Source organism: Plectropomus leopardus, chromosome 6, assembly GCF_026936395.1.
Source record: "Plectropomus leopardus strain MGB_pleo_1.0 chromosome 6, ASM2693639v1, whole genome shotgun sequence".
Lineage (NCBI taxonomy): Eukaryota > Metazoa > Chordata > Actinopteri > Perciformes > Serranidae > Plectropomus > Plectropomus leopardus.
The window spans coordinates 12,993,066-13,013,008 of NC_142181.1; the positions used below are offsets into that span (position 1 = coordinate 12,993,066).

Consider the following 19,943-nt stretch of genomic DNA (forward strand, 5'->3'; position numbering starts at 1 on the left):
GTGTCAATTTTCCCCTGTTGGTGAGACTGTTCTTTTTTTTTTACATTGCCACAGAAATTATACAATTGCTTAGCTGTGGCAAGAAGAAACACATGCTCCTCCTACGTTCACACTTGCAGGCACAGCTCTATAAATTGCAAACATGATAATAACCTTTATTTCTCTGCAAAATTAGCACATCTACAATTTTGGTTTTCTTCCTGTCTGTGTTCTAAGGGCCTGTGTTTTACATGGTATAACAGATTATGTTGCGACAGTCATGGCCTTGTCTATTATTTTTGGGCTTTTGGGAATAGTAAGAATGAAGGAGATCATTTATGTATATTCCAAATCATGGCAAGGTTCTTGATTAAAGGTGTTAGGAGGAAGAAAAGGCGTTGGTGATATGGATCAAACTGTTTCAAAGAAAAGATAAAAGATCACAACCAGGACCATTAGGACAGTAAATTTATATATACTGCTCTGTGATACACTCAAGGTAAAGCAGCTTTTTGTTATCTTGCAGCACAAACCTGGAATAACCTCCCAGATGATGTTAGAAAAGCCCTGACTCTGACCAAGTTTAAGTCAAAGCTTAAAATGTTTATTTTTTACAATGCCAACTTCACCCGGTAATGACTGCAAACTTATTTTTAAACTCAATTTGAAATAATTTTAAATGATCGCCTTATCTTTGCACCTCTTGTCTACATGTTTGCCATATTTAATGGTGATTTTTGATTTGTTAAAATAATTTAGTAATTAAGTTTGCCTTTTATATTTTACATCTCTACTCTTTTATTGTAAAACTGTGTATCCTTACTTATGTTTTATATTTTATTGCTCTCTTAAGCACTTCGAAATACCCTGTTGTATGAAAATTGCTATACAAATAAAGCTGTCTTGCCTTGCCTCAAGACACAAATCACAGTCTAACACCACTTGTCATCTACATGGCCAAAGATCTTCATTAAAAATGCATTTCAATGTAATTAATGTCAAAAATGTTTGGCTAAAGAAGTCCTCAGGTAGCTGTGGATTGGTGACAACTAAGATACGCATTACCTATAGAAATGCAGAGGCATGTGGTTGTGTATGTGTGCGTGGGTGAGTGCTGATCCTCTAAATGCAGTCAGGCCTTAATTAAGCAAACTCCTGTATTGTTGATCTAATGTTAACAATGCAAGTGATCCCTGCTCATTAGCCAAAAATCTCCATAAGTCCCCTCCCCCTCCACCTCTCTGCTGTAGTAGTAGTAGTTTCAGAGCACTCTTACTAGCTCAACAATAGATCCACATCATTACACACACTTTGCATACACACAGTCACAGCCATACACACTTACAGTATAGAGACATATTACACAACATTACGCTCACTAACCAAGCAGAAATGTTTGGCTAACATCAGGTCAGTGGGCGACGACACGCCAGTGGCAGGTCTTGGTGGGTCGAAAGGCAGCGACTGCCTTCTCTCTTTGTCACACGCTCACACACACAGACACACACAATGTATTTCTAAAAGGTTCAGTGACTGCAAATTAAAACACAGCCCTGTAGTCAGCTTTCTTTAAAAGACCATCTAAAGCTAGGCTTACTGTATCTACTGTAAGGTCCTAAAATTTTCTAACGTCCCTAAAGACTCAGTCATATTGGTATTTACAACCAGGTCTCCCACACATTCATCCATGTGTGATGGCCTGCCACAATTAAAACGTCTGCCACCTGATATTGGTCTCCAGCCTGGAAAAGTCATAGAATTTGTGAGAATTACTGACAGTTTTGAAAAAGCCATGGAAGTTTGTTGTAAGTAAGGAATTTTTAAAGTAATCATAGATGGATAACTCCTGTAATATGACATAACGGCTTCTATAGCTTTTGACATAACGTAGCTCCAATATATGTCAACGTGTGACTTTTTGTTTATCACTGTGTATGTTTCTTTATTTTCTACCTGTGTTCCCTCTTTTCCTTCCTGTATGGAAGCTACCTGAAATTGTTTGTAAGGAGAGAATCTGATTTTGAAAAACTCTGGGCAAGTGGGGCAAGAAAGAAAGTATTATAGGTCCATGCATGGGAACCCTGTATATTTTTGGAGCTGAACTTCATTTTCAGCACTATTTGACTATATTGTTTGGTTATTGTTTGAAGTACACTCAGAGCGCAGAGCGTACTCTGGGCACAGATGGAGCAGCCAAACACCAGGCACACTTAAAGTGAAACTTAACCATTCATTACACTCCATTCATTGCTCTCTTGCCCATTTATCTAATTGGCTCTAATCGGATCGACTCAAACTTCTTAAATTGCTGCAGAAGGACAAAAAAAAAAAAAAAAACACAACCAAACAAACAAAAAAAACAACCTCATGATGAGTTCTGCCTGTGCTGCTTTCACTGCACCATAAAAACATCAGAAAAAAGAATATCTTTTCAATTCTGAACAGCTAAGCAGCACACAAACTGCTGATTTTGGATTTATAACTCACCCTAAATGTATCTCCAGTTAAACAACAAAATAAGTGATTGGCCATTTTAGCATTAATGACTGGGTGTGTATTGCAGTATTCATCTTGTAATCGTGACATAGTTTCTTAGATTCTAAAACAATTTTTCACCTGAACGACTATAACTGTGTCTGAAATAAAACAAAGCTCAACCAAAGAACATAAATGAGTAACCTGAGGAGCATCAATTGAAATTCCAAGCAATAGTCTATGTCATTATATCATGATTGATACTTCCATTATTTCAAAAAGCCTATAATGTATTCGTACTAATGCAACTGTTAAGTGCAACTCCGTCCTCTCTGTCTTGTGTCATATGTCCTCAATCACTCCTCCCTGCTTCTTTCTCTTCAGTTGCTTCCTCCTGCTCCACTTGCCCTCTCTTTGTGCCACTTCAGTAGCCTGGGGCTAATGCAAGTCAGCAAGCCGATCGAACAGCCAGAGCCAGCAACACATTCACGCACGCACACACACACACACACACACACACACACACACACACACACACACACACACACACACACACACACACACACACATACACATTAACAGAGAGGATACACACTGTTAGCAATACAAATACAATTCCACAAAAAAAGTGTAAGTCAGCTCTACTCTGGCTAAAATCCCCGCTGTTTTTGCTGTGGAGCGGTAGTGTGTGTGTGTGTGTGTGTGCAAGCAAATACCCATATATTTTATTCATATGCATAACCATGTATAAAAGCAATATTTATATAGCTCAAGGTAGGATATGACATTACACCTCACTTGACCTCATAAATCCAGCTTTGCATCATGTTGACCCTGCTAAAAACATGAATTATTTATCTCTCATGCAAATGTACTTTGCTGTAATCTGTGCCGCATTTTTGAAGCATTAGTGTGGGTTGTTCAGCACACAGACCATTTGAGCAGCCAGTGAGTGCACTGCAAAGATCGTCAAGTCTTTACTGATTAATCCAGCCCTCTCCATTATACTATCTCTACTTCCTCTCTCTTTCTTTCTTCGTCGTCTCTTCTTCAGTCATCACCTCCATTTCCCTCTTATTTCTTTTCCTCCCCATTCACAATTCCAGTGTCACTCAAATTTGTAGAGTGTGCTGGCACAGCAGTCCGCACTACGCTATTCAGGGCTGGTTTTATTGGCATCAGTTTAACACATGCTTTGATGCTTTTATTTCTAAATCATCAGCTAGATCTTGCTTACACAAAATATCTGAATACCTAACAGCCCTAAATTTGCAATAGCAACAAACCCCCCTGAAGGCTGTTTTTACGTAAGATGCATTATACCCTTTAAACAAGCAAGGACATCAGCTACACCAGCCATCAGCAGGTGGCCTTGGCCAACTAAAACCATTCACAATCTGAGTAGACCAGCTGAATGTCAAACCACTAAATGCAGGCACAAAAGAGACACCAGTCTCTATCCTGAGCTTCATTTTCTTAAAATACAACCTCAAACAAATCAGGCCTAAAGAAAACATTTTGTTAAACAGTTTTGATATAAAGCAACAATAAAGGAAAGAAATCAAAATGCACAAAAGGATTTTAAATGTTTAGGCCTATCTCTAGAAACTGTGAAGCAATCAGTCGAACCAGTCAATATGCTGATCTTCAGAATGATACTTTCCTCTTTAAATTTCTTTGCCGACATACAACAAACAGCCGTCTTTTAAGAGCTGAGACTCAATGCTAAGACTGGGTGATATGAAGAAAATTCAAATATCACAACATTTTTGACCAAATACCTCAAGACTGATATTACAGGGTTGACTATTTGTGTTTACACAAAATATTTAGATGAGAATTGAATAACAGAATAATGTGGACATAAAGACTACGTGGGAAGAGGCAAATAGAACAGTCTAAGTTCAGAATATTACATCACTTTACTGTAATGCAGCCTTAAAAACCAGGTAAAGGCAATACATACAATATTCAGAATCTAAGACAATATCACTTTCTTTTGATTAACAAAGAATGAAAGAAAAAAACAAATAGAAAGTTGGCTTATTCCATTTCTCAGTTATCCAACTCTTATTTCAACCAGTTTGGTCCATTCTCTCGGGTCACTTGTCATTGAGCACTGTCCAAAAAGCGATGTACCTGACTAAAACACAGATGGCCACACACCCACAAACACACACATGCAACCTCCCTCTTGAAGACTAGCTGCGAAAAAGCAGTTGTACCATGTCAGCGAAAGCAAAACACAAAATACATGACTGAACTAAACTGGTGTCAGTGGAATATTACCCAGCCGAGCACAACATACAGACTAACAGCAAGGTCAGCAGGTCAACAGTTGGCTGTTTGTCTATGTACTAAATAAGAGATGCATGGATGGGTAGATGAAGGCAGAAAAAAAATGGATGGAAAAGGCAAATATGTGTAAAGAGAGAGAAAAAGTGGAATAACTGAAATTGAAAATATGAAACCATATGAGACTGTGAGTCAGGGGAAGATACAAGTGATTGACTTTGTGCAAATGTCACCTCATTTGTAATGGTTACATGAAAAAATAATCAGTGGCCAAGCTCAAAGCAGAAGAAAAGAAGGAGAAGGAATAGAGAAAGATGAAGGGAAGAAGAGTCCTGAGGAAATTTACTGCTGGCCATCCTCAAGCACAAAGTAGGCTCCACACTGCGGAACAAAGACAGAGATGGGCTATTCAGAACACCATCCAGGGACACCATGCTCCATATTTTATTTCATAAAATTATGCCTACCCTCCCCTTCCTTGAAATGAGTGATAACGACACAGATTGCTAATCTTTCTTACATACAGGAGCTAAGACTGTAGCGCACTGCTGAGCAGCACAAAACGGCTGCAACTTTTCCCAAACTTGCAGTATTTTTTTAGACAGGAGAGAGGGCCACAATCTCTGGGGACCCAGAATTCACTAGGCAAACAGTACAAATGCAGAGCTTTACAGCGCAGACGGCAGCAAAAGTAGCAGAGGGTTGAGAATCACCCTCTCACTTTCTCTCTCACTCTCTAGCTCTCCTTCTGCACCCACTTTCTTTCTCTTTCTTTTCTCTCTTCACCCCTTCCTCCCTCTCAACGTACTGGGTCAGTTGAGCTCCTGCACTGCAGCACAGCAAAGTAATGTGTTAACGGCATTTTTGTGATCTCAGGACTAAGGAAACTGCGTCGACTGTGTTGGTTCTCTTCTCCCATTGGGTTTTCTCTCTTTGATTTCTTTGTTGTTGTGTAATCAGATTTTTAGAAAACGTTTGATTCCATGTACTGAGTTGGTTTTATTAAAATGTGTAGCTGCGACGAGGAGAGAAATTTCTTATTTTAGCAGGGACATCATAGTGTTTAATAGCCAAATAGCCAGTATGCTGGATGCACAAAGACAGACTTGGTTGATTTTATAGGGTTTTTTAAAGAAAATATGTTAAAAAAAGAACAATGTTTGTAATGTTTAGCAACGGCTAGGCTAACTTGTGGCAAATCTGTCAAATGACAGTTGGTCCTCTGAAGATTACCCCTGTCAACACAGTCCAAGTCAATTGGTGCAGTATTCAGCCCTGTAGTGCACGGATATATAACTGGGAAAAACTGCATGCTCCACTATCTTTGCATTAAGATGCATGCAGCACTTTATGATACTGTGAAGAAAACCAGAAGTCAGTTGAGCCATCAGCATAATCACACAAAATTCAAATAAGCTCCTAGACACACACACAGGCCTGAGAGCCTTCCCCCACATTTCCCACCACACACAAACAAACACGCATGCACAAAAAGTGGAATGTGTCTCTCTGTATGCAGCACCTGCAGTATACTGCAACTTCAGCACCATGGTCAGAGACAGATTGGCTTTTTCAGCAAACTGGAGATAATTCCCTGTTTCCCAAATGGGGAAAGCATAACATATGCAACACACACACACACACACACACACACACACACACATACATACGTGTGCACATAATGCAAAATATAAGTGGTCACAACCCTTTCTCACTCCCTTCACGACATGCTCTCATGTTTTTTTTTGGACTCTCAGTTTGGTTAATTGGACAATTACGGCTTCTTTCAGCGACAAAAGAGCAAAAAGAATCCCTACTTTCTCTAAGTGGCACATCCTTCACAATCCTCCACTGACAACTCCATGTTCTCTCACCCTTCCCTAAGCCGCTTGTCTGTGCTCTCGCTCCCATCAATAGTGCTCTCAAACTGATCCCTTCCTCCCATTTTATTCCTCTCGCTGTTCATGCCGCACTGCCATTCCAAATCATGTCTGGGCTAATTAAGACTCTCAAATACCCCCATCAACAAACACACACTGATAGAGCAGGGGGAAACAAGAGATGGCAAACATGTGACACACAATGACAGATATATCTATCTATCTATCTATGTATCTGTCAGTTTTGAATTCTCTCTGCACAAGCACACAGACATGCATGCACACACTCCGACACACATAGGTGCACTGACGACTGACAGCTCCCCTCTTCCACTATGCAGTGCAGGCACATACCAGCCAAACAACAACCAGATGCCCAAAAATATCCTGAGCAAAAAAAAGGAGAGGGGGGAAATATCACACCACAACCACACTGGTAACCACATCCTTTGGGACCACCTAAAAAGTGTGCCTGTAATCCACATAGCCACATCTAGGTTACTGCCTTCACTTAACACAAATATATATTTACTTACAGAAAGTGTCGAGGGTGAATTCTGAGCTTGTGTGAGAGCCTACAGAAGCTTTTCTAATAGGCTTATAGTATCTCATATCTCTTAAACGAGCTAATTTGAAACAGCTATGTCATGGTTAAGGTTTAAATCAGCCAATTGATATAGAATAATGTGTCATTACGTGTATTTTAATAAGCATGCGTTGCTGGATTATATTCTGCATTATGTTCTAATACGAGTTTTAGATAATGCCTGAGGGAAAGTGTGCCAAGCTTTTTCTCAGTTAAACTTAACTATAAGGAGAGCAACTCCAGAGAAAAGCAATGCGAAACATCTTTAACATAGCACAAAATGTTAGAAGGAGATGCATGACACGGCTAATTAAAGTATATGAATTCCATTCAAATTATGTAATTGTCAAAGGGTCAAAAGAGTGCGAGAGAGCCTTGTTGACATTTTGTCCCTACATAAGTTAAAAAGACTGTATGATGGATTTAAAATGGAGATGAATACAACTGTCATTAGTCCAAAGACATGCAAAAAGTCTCTCATTTAACATTGCATTCAAAGCTGGTTAAAATGGTTCAGACTAAGACTAAAGAAACAAAGCTGACCCTGGACCTATGCCACAAGGGAAACTGTAACACACAGCCAAATCCCAGTTCAAGAATGTCGAAACAAAATATGAACAATATAATACAAACTCACATTGGAGCAGACAGAAATGCACAAAATACAGCAACAAAGAAGTCATGGGGACAGAAACACGGAGGAAGCCAAGGACAGAATGATATGCACACACTGCATTTACCGTGCTGAAGTCTTGCCAACGTACAAACCTCAAGAGAGATGTTGAAGGAAAGGTTAACTCCACTGCGAAATTCAAATACCACTGAGTGAATAGAGAGAAATTCAAACAGGCAGTGAATGTTTACATTTCACACACAAAAAAAGAAACATTTAGCCAACCTTCAATCCCATTGGTTGCCCATATCTAATATTCCACCAAAAATCACTTGGAGATATTAGTGCAGGATAACAAGAGGATTTATTGGGATAAAACCACTCAGCATGGTATAAAGGGACAAAGCCCAGCACTCATTTGTGAAATATTATTGTGGGTGGGTGATGAACGCTTACCAAGATATGGGACTATAGCAAAAATCATCAGTGATCCCAAAACTTTTATTTATTTATTCATTTGGGGGTTAGGGGTGATGGTGGGGGTTAACAGAGTAATGCATTATGTTTTTAATCAAACTGAGTGCACACTGAAAATGCTGACCATATAGTCTAACATCTTGGTCAGGGAAAGGAAGGCTTAACGTGTGTGTGTGTCTGTGTGTGTTTGTGTGTGTGTGTGTGTGTGTGTGTGTGTGTGTGTGTGTGTGTGTGTGTGTGTGTGTGTGAGAGAGAGAGAGAGAGAGAGAGAGAGAAAGAGCGTGTAAGTGATAAAGTAAAAAGAAAAAAAGAACAGAGAAATGAGGTGGGCAGCAGAACACGGGGGTACAGCATTGTGAATCTTTCTCGGAGTAGAAAACAAAGAGCCCCGACGTAATGCTACCATGCTTATAAAAGCTTTATATGAAGGTGACCTCCACTCATTTCAGCAACAATAACTGTCAAAGAAATGCAACAGTGATTACAACACAAGGTGAAATGCTTTATATTCTGCAAGCTTATAGACCAGATCATTGATGATCGATACTGATGACTGCTCTAAACTAGCTAAGGGCCTCCCCATTTAACAGGGAAGTATGTGGTTTGCTACATATCTTCCACCTAGTGTATGATGACACGTGAGAAACTATAACACCCAATTGCAACTGAGGATCACCACTCCTAGTAAACCTAATGAAATCAAAGCAAATTGCATACCATGCCCATCTGAAAACAAAACAGAAATGCACTCTCCTTTTCCAAAAAAAATATTCACAAATTTATAGACATCAAGATTGCGTCATATTTTTTTCCAAATTAAAATTTCACCTCATGAAAGTGAAAAAGCAAAAGCACTATGATGATGTATACTAGAACACCATATTTACTCCACAGCTGCTTCAATCTTGTACTATTTGGTCCCAAAAATGAATCAGGCTTGGACAGGGGAATATAAAATATTAAAAATCACAGCAAACAAGCTAAGCAACTAGAGTCTGCTGCTGTGATAGAGGATACTGAGGACTCATTGACCAATAGGGATTTCAATGCAAAGAACAATCCAGACATTGAATATATAAAAGCAATGGCCAGCTCTATAAAGATATTCCTTTTGAAAATAATGCTTCATTTTGTTGATACAGCTCGAATGACTGCTTTATTCTGCCATTTTCGAGACAATTTGTTGAAATAAAGCAAGACAAAATAAAAGGGGGAAAAAAGCATGAAGCAGGTGAAACGGTGCTGGAATGAATAAAATTATCTTATGCCACTTGTAGGTTTGATATATTTATATATATAGATATTTTCAAAAATAATTCATACTGAATACAAGACATGATGATCTCTTAGGATAAACATTTTGTGCATTACATTATAACTGCATCCAATCTACTAAATGCCCAATGAATCTGAACGCCTTTTTATCGCCCCCCGGTGGACTGAATCCACATTGCTACTTTGAAGGGCATTTGGATGCACAAATTCAAAGAGCAACATCCAATCACATTTCCATTTTCCCTCTCAATTACTGTTTATTATCCTACATCAGCAATACCCGTTTAGATAATTAAAATTGCAGCCTTCCTCAAAGATTTGTTATATCCTGACATATCATCCACTTTAAAACCAGCAGAACTCACTTGACTTCTTCTGGCGTGTTTTCCTGATCTTTTATCTTCAGATTACATCCAAGTAGAACCAGTAATGTAATGGCAAAAAAAATAATTAATTAAAAAAACAGCCCACGATGACATCCAGCAGGTGATGATCGTAGAAGAAACTAGCAATCGACAGAAATAAGTGATTATATTCCCAGGATAAAAAACAAGTAATTCACCCTTTCCCTAAAACTTAAAATAATTTTTTACTAATCTAAAATTAATACGTAGTTGAACTGAGATTAAATGTTATTGCCCTCCACTACATTCCTGTCCAGCACTGTATTGGTTCAGTAGTTATTCTTCCATCTCAAGCAGCACTACCTCATGATGGTTGGCCACAGCTTCAACATGCCATTTTAACAAGACACCAAATACACAGCCTGTCAACAGTGCTCCACACACAGGTTCCCGTGGCATCAACCCTTTCATCATTTGATTGAAGAGTTTGTTTTTATTAAGAAGGCTATACCAGACGCATAATCACTATACATTGATTTAACATTACCTTTACAATTAAATTCTTCACTGAAATTACAGAATAAATATATGCACATTTTTCTTCAAATCTTTGTGAGAGAGAAAACATTAAAAGTGCCTCCTACAAAGCTGTTAGTGGGTGACGATGGGGAATCCAGAAGCAATGGAGGGGGAGGGGTGGGAGGGTCAACAAAGTGCGTGGAAATATCCAGAAAACCTTGAGCGTTGTCTTATAATAATATTCACAAATGTTTTACCATCCGTGCGTTGGCGCGTCCTTTTAATGAGAAGCACCCTGATGTAGACAGAAGTCCTCATTAATAGTAATAACCATATTAATAAGATATAAAAATTAAATAGAACACTGAACTGTAAATGTGTTGCAGTATCTCTGTTCATAATGTGATGTGATAGTTCTGAGTAAATCCCCTCGCTTCCTGCACTGAAGCGAGTGCATGCAGCAAACTGCAGTTTGTTTTTAATATATGTATTTTTTTCTCTCTTTCGATCACTTCCTACAAACTTTATGTGCACGGCCTCCGGGTGTTTGTACATCCTAGTCAGGGGTAAAAGAGACAGAAGGGAAACCCCCAAGTCAGGGAGACGTCCAGCTCCCGTGCGTCTTGCACATCATGGTAACTCCATAAAAAGGGGTTTTAGTGACAGATGTATTTTAGGATGTTTTGTATGTTTTATTCCCCGGTGCCCCTCTCGTTCCTCTTTTGCTCTCTCTTGGGCATATAGAGATATTTATATATTATAAAAATAACGGCTGTTGACATTGCTGGCTACTCTGAAAAAAAGGCACTTCATTGTAATATCTGAGAATGGCCTCTCCTCCAAAGTGATTTGGGGGGGAAACTTTGTTGTAACTGTAATATAATATTTTATTTTATATCATGCTGCTGTTTCCCCAGTTTGTTTTTTTGATATTGGTTTTGGGTGATTTTTGTTTTGAGGGTGGCAAAGTGAATGTGTTGATTTTGTATATTTTTTGTTTTTTTTTCCCCACGGGCTAGAGATGTTAAAACCGGTAAGATTTTTCCAAAACTTCGAGGTAATCCGGCTTGGTTTGAAGTTTGGCCCTTAACTCGAGGTAATCGCTTTGGGAGGGGTCAGGGTAGCAGCCTTTCCCCGCCGTGAAAAGCAATGTCTCCTTCAGCCGTGCATCCTGCTGCAAATCCGGGTACTGCATGCCTGGTGGGTGCGCATGCGCCACATGCATGTCCTTTAGTTTGGGTACTGTCCCATACAAACAGTCTACAAAGCCCACTGTTGGCGTGGGCCTCTGACTGTCAATTACTGTCGGGCAAAGCCCTCCGTTCTCATGAAATCCTCCCATGTCAGCCGGTGAGTGGTTAACTGTGACAATAGTGTTGAGTTGAGAGTTAGAGACGGCCAGAGTCCACTCTCTCTCTTTCTCTAACAAGGTTCTGTAGTTACTGTTGCTACTGCTGCCATTGTCTTTCTTCTCTGAAAATTGCGCTCTGTCTTCCTCTGCTATCTCCCCCTCTCTAGGCTTATAGATGGGGTTGTTACACATCTGAGTCACAGGGTGGGGGATGTAATCATAAACATGACCATGGGCATGTGTGTGACTGGTGTGAGTGTGTGTGTGCATACTGGGTGTTGGTTTCTCCGGTGTACCAGGGTTGCCGGCACTGCTCTGCCTTGGTGGGTCCTCAAAAATCCTGCATTGCATTTGGATCCCCGTTAGATCTACCTCAGAACGTTTCCGGAAGGGAAGCTTCTTCCTCCGACGAAGAACAAAGGCAAAAAGCCCGGCAGCCACAAATACAGCAGAGATGAAGAGGATGAGTAGGCTGAGGATAAGGACAGACAGTGGGACAGCCCCTCGTCCACCTGCCTCCCCCATGTCATTGCTCCCTGTGGTGAGGTCATCCCCACCAGGCAGGGCCGGTGATGGGCCTGAAGAATACTTAAGCTCAGGACAGATGACCTCAACCTCCAGTGAACGCAGGTCCTTCCCAAAAGCAAACTCAGGTGTCTTGCAGATGACATCTCCAACTACGATCACAGAGGAAAGCTTCTCCAGCCACTGCTTGAGGGGAATGATGTCACAGGAGCAGTCCCAGGGGTTCTGATGGAGATCAATCTGGACAATGGAGGTCAGATGCTCCAGAACGCCACGCACAGGCATGGAAAGGAAGTAGTTGTTGCGGAGGTTGAGGCGTGCAAGATTGGTGCCAGCAAAGGCGTCATTGGGGAGGGAGCGAAGCAAGTTGTCATTGAGGAAAACCAGCTGGAGGTTTGGCATTAGGGAGAAAGAGTTGGGTTGTATCTCACGTATGACATTATACTCAAAGTAAAGATAACTCAACATCTGAAGCCCCCGAAACATCCCAGGGGTGAGTCTCTCAATGTCATTCCCATTCAGATATAAACTTTTCAAGTTTGGCAGATTGATAAAGGCGCCCTCTTGGACGTAGGATATCCTGTTATTCCCTAAATGCAGTAAATCCAAGCTTGAGAAGTTCCAGAAGTCTGAGCGGTAGATTTTCTGTATTAGGTTCCCACTGAGATATAATTTCTTGGCATTGAGGGGCCGAGGCAGAAGCTCAGAGATGTTGTGAAAGCTTTTCTCTTTGCAGTTCACTGTTAGCCCCAGGTCATTGATGTGAAGGTTACAAGTACATCCAGCTGGACAAATTATTGGGATTGGAGGCCTTGTTTGGTAGCCAGCAATAGGGGGCTGGTTGATGCCTGGATAGATGCTACGTGGAGTTGGAGGGTTCTTTGTAGGTCGAGGTCGTTTGGTAGGCTTGACAATTCTTTCCTTGTATTCCACAGAAGAGGCTGTGTTGTGAAAGGAGGAAAGCATGGAGGAAGGTTTCGTAGGCCATGTGTTCTCATTGTTGAACGGGAGCCGGGGAATTCCCAGCTTGGCCTCAATCTCTGCATCGGAGAGCAGTGGACAGAGCTCACTGCGCTTGATTTCCCGCAAGTCTTTCCCATGTAAGTGGAATGGGTACTCGCACGTGATCTCGCCAACCAAAGCTGTATAGGGGATTCTCTCCAGCCAGGTTTTTAACTGGACAATCTCACACACACAGTTCCAGGGGTTCTCCTCCAACTGAATTTCCATTAAGCTCCTCCCAACGTACTCCAACGTGCCCTTATATGGCAATGTCTTTAGTCTGTTTCCTCTCAGGTCCAGAACTTTGAGTGAGACAGACCGAAAAAGGTAATTTGGGAGCACGGGGATCAGATTGTCATTTAGTATGAGCACTCTCAATTTGTGAAGATGCCTGAATGCACCACTTTCAATCCGTTTGATAACATTGTAGTCCGCCTGGAGATACTCTAAACTCTCCAACCCCAGAAAAGTGTCATTCCGGAAAACTTCTAATTTGTTTTCATGTAGGAAAAGCCGTTTTAGTATTCCTAAGCCATTGAATGCTCCTGCATGGATGTCTTGCAAGGCGTTGTTACCCAGATTAATGGATATAGCGTTGTTGAGATGGAGGAAGCTGTTAAAGTAAAGCTTCCTCATGGAGTTTCTCTGCAGGTTAAGCTTGAAGGGCCGGCTCCATATCTGGGAGATCTGGCTGACATTTGTAAATCCTTTACTGTCACAGTGGACGTGGAATATGCCCTCTTTGACCTCGCAGTAGCAGGGCTCGAAGCAGGGCTCGTCTATCTCCTCTGAGTCCTCTAGTAGTGGGATCGGGGTGGTCCATCCTAAGGCTATGGTGCTCAGCAAGGTAACCCACAGCATCCTCGCTGACACCAAGGGGATGAAGTCTTGGCTCCAGGAACAGAGCCACTTCACAGCACTGCAACAAAGGACAGAGGGAGAGAGAATGGATGGGAGGGAGGGAATGGGGGTAAGGAAATACACACAGGAGAACACACAGGAGTACACACACCCTCACAAAGAGAGGTTTGAGGTGAGAGACAGGCAGGCAGAAGTGGGGGAGACAGAGAGGATGGGCACATTAGTTTCAGTAGAATGGAAGACGGCTTTGAAATGAATACCAATGAATAATAGAATGACATTGGAGACTATACTTTCAGTGTTGCAATATTGCTGGTTATTTCAAACAAAATATAAACCTAGCACTCTTGGATGGGAAACGTGATACCCAGCAATGTAAACAAATCTCTGCATCCAGACAGTTAATGTCAGTATATAGGGGGAATTGCCATTTATTATACAGCAGACATGCTGCTAAGGTCGCAATAAATCACCTCAGAGATGCTTATCGCTGTGAATAAACGAAGGCAACAGCAGGTGGGTGAGGTAAGTGGTGAGGAGACACCGTCCCCCTGTTGTATTTATTACATAACAGGGACCTCAATCCCTCTTTTGGTAAATGAGAATCCAGAGAAGCGCGGTGGAAATTAAAGTAGGTGCATCAAAAGTCTAAAGCAGGAAGAGGTTGGCGACGGAATGGGTGTCAGCTCGGTGACCATTAGTTGGACGAGATAAGAACTGTCGAAGTACTCGCTGAAAATCAATTTCGCTAAAATTAATTTCATGTAACGCACATATGTTCTCGTCTATAGTGTATAAAAATCTGATTTCGTTTAAGTAAAAATGTAAACATTGGCCCTAGGGCTGCAGATAATGCAAGATTTAAAATTTACCAGTGTAAAGATGTTAAAAACATTTTTTTAATCGGGGAAAATAGTCCAAAATGTCCAAAGACAGATGTGCAGAAAACGGCAGAGCCGAGGCTGTTCGCCCACGGCGTTTTCTTGGGTAAATGCCCCACGGAATATGAAGAACTGTCGACCTATTCACTATAATTGAACCAGTCATCTGCCAAAAATGCAATCAATGAAACTTCTCCTGGCTTTCCCACTTGGTGATGCAATTGGAGGATTAGATGAACAACAACGCAAGTGAAAAGCCTAGTGAGCGAAGCTGCTGCTCCGAGAAGCTCATGAGGCTGTATTTCAGTAGATCCCGCTGGCCTGAAGAGAGGATAAATTGATGCGATTTTAAAAAAGAAATAATAATGATAAAAACAAAAGTAGAAAGTCTGTAAAATATTGATTGAAAAAAAGGCTGATCAAAGATTCCGTTCGGTATCTTCATTGCGTTATGTGGGAAAAAAAAGTCAAACACACAAACACACACGCACATATCTTTTCTGTAGGCTGTCACTTTTCACACACGCACCCGCGCACTGACAGCGATGTTTTTTCAAACGAATGTGCTGAAAATCCAGAGGAGATGCGCTGGGACCGTCTGCCGGAGCCCAGCCGCTGTCCACGGTGCTGAAACCAAAAGCCCAGCGCCAAAAAGGGAGAAAAGGAAGTGAAAATGATATATATTGTAATCCCCACAAAAGACATGACAGTAAAACGCGCCAAGGAGAGAAAAAAGCTCCTCAAACACGATCTCCTCGCTGTAAAATGCACTGCTTTCATTGCCCTTTCCGTGCGTAATCCTCCAGGATTTATTGATTCCGCTTTCGTGATAGAGATCAAAAATTGCAGATGCGATGTTTAAAAAAAAAAAAAAAAGCAATAACGACATTAAACGCAATTAAAAACAATTCGTGCCATATTAGATTCCCTTGGGGTATATCAAATCGGGTGGTATACCTACTTAGTTTAGTGGGATTCCAACTTCACATATCCTCCTGCGTTGTGTTGCGTCGTTGCCCGGTGCGTCCCGCTCACCGTCCGATGCCGGGCTGGAAGAGAACAAGAAACGGGGGGTGACCGAGCCGATAGAGGAACAGGAGGAAACAGAGAGGGAGAGATGGAAGGAGAGAGCAGGGCATTGAGGAGGGAGAGAGGAAGAGATGCGCATGTGAATGAGCCATGGCTTCAAAAGCAAGCTGGGGGGAGATTCTCCACAGCCCTGTACTTACATGAATTAAAAGTGATGCTCGCTTGATTGGAAATTTCATTACGACCAATTCAGAAGATTTCAATCTTGAATTCATGTCAAGTTTTGTGAAACGATGATCTCTAACAAGCTTCAGTCTGAGCTAACCGACAGAGAATCCCGCTCTGGTTTACTGAAATTTCCCCCAAAATAACCTTGCTGTCAATACAGCGGAGAGAGCATAGCGCTTGTTGAAATACATGCCAAGCATAATGCAGTAGCCTTTTCGTCGTGACATTGGCAGGAAAACGGTGAATAAAGAACAAACGGCTATTGATCACTCGACTGGATCCCTACGATCCGCTATCTTCGATGTATGGAGAGCGCTTGTTGTCCCCTTTTGAAGTCCATGGCTATGCAGACACCAATAGACACATGAACACACACACACACACACACACACACACACATACACATATACACACACACACACACACACACACACACACACACATATCTGCATAAGATTTCCCTCATTAAAACACTCCAGCGCAACATAGCTTAAGCACTCACCTTAGTTTCGTGCTGCAATTGGACAGCATTAGGGAAAAAAGACCACTAGTATGAATCTTGTTAGATCTCTCTCTCTCGCTCGTGTTCTCTCTCTCTCTCTCTCTCTCTCTCTCTCTGTTTCTCTCTCCCTCCTTCTCTCACCCTCTCTCAGTGGCTGAGGCAAAAGAGAGGAGAAATGAAGACGTGATGGGAATGCAATCTCTCCCACTCTCGCTCTCCGGTGACTCTGACTCTCTCCCCTTCTTTCTCGTCTCCCTTTTTTCTCTTAGCAGTTTGCTTAAAATGCAAGCCCTCGACTTGTGCCCGTCCGCTTCCTCTTCCTCCCCTCTCCTCCTCCTCCTCCTCCTCGTTCTCCTCCGCCGCCGTCGCCGCCCCCCGGGCGAGCGCTCAACAGCAGTGTAGCCGGGTGAGAGTGCTCTCCTCTCGGTCTCAGGACCGTGTCTCTGTCCGGTGCAGCAGTAACAAGAGCCTGTGGATCATATCGACGATTGGGTCAGCTGCTGCTTTTCTTTTATTCTTTCTTTCTTTCCTCAGGTCCGTTTCCCTGTCGTGCGTCAGAGGAGTGAGGGACTGAGATGGGGAGGTGGAGGGGGTGGGGGTGGGGGGCAAAGGGGTGAGAGACGCAGTGGAGAGAGAGCTGGCGGTGAGAGAGAGAGGAGGAGGGGAGGAAAAGAGTGATGGGGACGGTTGCGCTATAGTTCTGGATGCTGTCGAGAGGAGGAGAGGAAGCGAAGTGAAGAGGGGAGAGAGTGAGGATCGCTCCGGCTTTCGCGGTGGGGACGCGCATCAAGGAAATAAATAAATAAGAGTGAGGGAGCGCGCCGTGCGGGGTGGGTGCCAGACCTGTGGATGACAGTCAGGACCTAAGACGACTCTCTCTCCGTCTCTGCGTGTGCTTATTTTATTTTTATTATCGAGATTTATTTAATGATTATCACAATGGTACTCAGTTCCTCAACTGGGGGTCATTTTTTCGGATGCAGTCGGGCGCGCTAAAAAATATGGAGCTGGCACCCCTCACCCTGCCCTGCCAATACCTCCTCTCTCTGCTTGGGGACGAAGAGGTTGGCCGCGGCTATCGACAGCAAGCCGCGGGTGGGGGAGCAGGGAAATACGGAGCGCCTCTTCTTACATCCGTTAGCGTGCCTTCCCCTGCCTCGCCTCAAGCGGGCAACACAAGTCCGTGTTGTGAGCAGCAAGCCAAGCCAGAGCTCACAAGCACGACTGAAACACCATCACGATTTCCCAGTTCTGGCAGCTCAACACGGAGGGGGCTGATTGCAGTTTAAAAAAAAAAAGTTGAAATTCCCCTACAGTGTCTCTAGTTAGAGCACAGAACTCGATTTTTTTTCCACATCTATTGTAGTTTACAGTAAGTGCTTGATATTAGTAATAACTATCTTAGGGTTAATTTTGTTTATATTTCTAGCACAGTAAAGTACTGTAGAAATGATGCAGTTGTTCCCAACAGATCTAGCCAGATGTTGCACTTAGTCATTCCTTCAAGGTCCACACATAAGATAAATTAACACATATTCAATTTTATTTCACAAAAGCTATAAAACACCAGGGTTTAGAACACAATGCAATAAAACATACTGCAAGAATAAAGAGCAATTACTTAATACTTAGTGAATAAAGAGCACTACAACCAAAGAAGCATGTTATATTGCTTCAAGATCAGTGACATAAAAACACTGCACAGAAAATGCATGTTTATGGCCGATTTTTACCAAAAACAGGGCAATCAAATAGTAGCTGAAAAGCAGGGGAAAAGGTACTTCAAAATAAAAGCTCTCTGGCAAAAATTGTTAAAAATAAAGTGTGTGTTTTGTTTTTTTTAAACATGACATGTTCAAGAGTCACTTGCAGTCCTTTCAGAATGGGCCTGTGACCCACTTTTGGACAATGACCCACCAGTTGGAAATAACTGGTATAAACAGTCTGCTATCTAACACTGCAGTGCTTGATCCACATTTCTCAGGAGATTTCTTAACAAGTGGACAAGAAAAAGCAACAAAAGTTGTTGACATTAACCCTGACTGTTATATTAAAGTATTAAGATTAAGATAGGGTTAAGTGACATATAACAGATGGAGAAATTCCTGTATGGGCAACCATGGATGCTGCTCAAGGCCCCTGGTCCAAAAACCCGACACATAAAATCCACTGACCTTTAGGATTATTTCCAAAATTATCCCGTTGTAGGATTAGACAAGTAAACCTTTATCCCATTTGTTACCCCCTGTTGACATGTACCACTTTACATGTCACAGTGGATTAATATACTGTAGGCTAAATGAGGAGACTCATCATCTGGATACAAAGGAAATGCATGCTCTACACTTTTGTTGTCATCCTTAAATGGAGACTTTTTCTATTAATATTTCAAGTTGATTTCCCAATTGCTCGGTAGGTTAGCTCAGAATCTGTGACAATACATATGCACCAGACCATTTCTTACATTTAAAGTAACTCTACACACCAATACAAAGATAAAATCAAAATGATGGATAAATACTTTTATAAGCAAATATGTGGGGGTATATGCATTACAAATGTGTGTTACAATACAAACCATTTGATTTTTTCAGTTTTTTTTTTTCAAGCTGTCCATATAAAGCATGTACACACAACCCAAGCCCATACACACCAATACACACAAACATACCATACACGCACCCACGTACACGAGCAGTGGATGGGAGGTTAGAGAAGAGTGTTTGGGAGCAGCTGGTGGTCTGTAAAACTGCCATTCTTCTTTATGAAAAGCCATCATTCACTCCTTCAGCCTGTCAGCTGATGTCAGACAGACTGACATAAGGCCACTCCGACCCCTTCATTCAGCTCACAGGACATGGATCAGCCAGAGTGTCACAACCAAGTGGTAGTAACCTTCCAATCACAGATCAGGGCTAATGGGATCACAAGTTGAATTTTTTTAAAAATTTTGAGTGATGCTGCAAAAAATTGGACATTGATCTGTTTGGGTTTGGGTTTGACAAGCGTTGTGCCGAAACAAAAAGACCTTACTCTATAATGAAAATTGTGGGAGTGCGTGACGACAAAAAGGTGTTTGTATAACAAAAAGATCAATTCATGAGTTTATTTGTTTAAGCTG

The 19,943-nt window shown here is 41.7% G+C and overlaps 1 protein-coding gene across 3 annotated transcripts; it reads right to left on the bottom strand.

Moving 5' to 3' along the window:
- Positions 1-8,318: 8,318 nt before the first annotated feature.
- On the bottom strand, positions 8,319-17,494 carry slitrk3a (SLIT and NTRK-like family, member 3a). 3 transcript variants are annotated; one of them, XM_088078791.1, is made up of 3 exons: positions 16,964-17,494; positions 16,025-16,112; positions 8,319-14,240 (listed from the first exon to the last, which is right to left on the bottom strand). In XM_088078791.1, the coding sequence occupies exon 3, from the start codon at positions 14,180-14,182 to the stop codon at positions 11,468-11,470; it is 2,715 nt and encodes a 904-aa protein (XP_087934917.1). In that variant the 5' UTR covers positions 14,183-14,240; positions 16,025-16,112; positions 16,964-17,494; the 3' UTR covers positions 8,319-11,467. The 3 variants fall into 3 exon arrangements, with proteins under 3 accessions (XP_087934917.1, XP_042341971.1, XP_087934916.1); XM_042486037.2 differs by having other exon boundaries at positions 16,823-17,494; XM_088078790.1 differs by lacking the exon at positions 16,964-17,494 and adding an exon at positions 16,293-16,731.
- Positions 17,495-19,943: the final 2,449 nt, after the last annotated feature.

What these genes read in the sequence shown, in the direction of transcription:
- slitrk3a (XM_088078791.1), bottom strand. Translation starts at nt 14,182, where the DNA reads ATGCTGTGGGTTACCTTGCTGAGCACCATAGCCTTAGGATGGACCACC.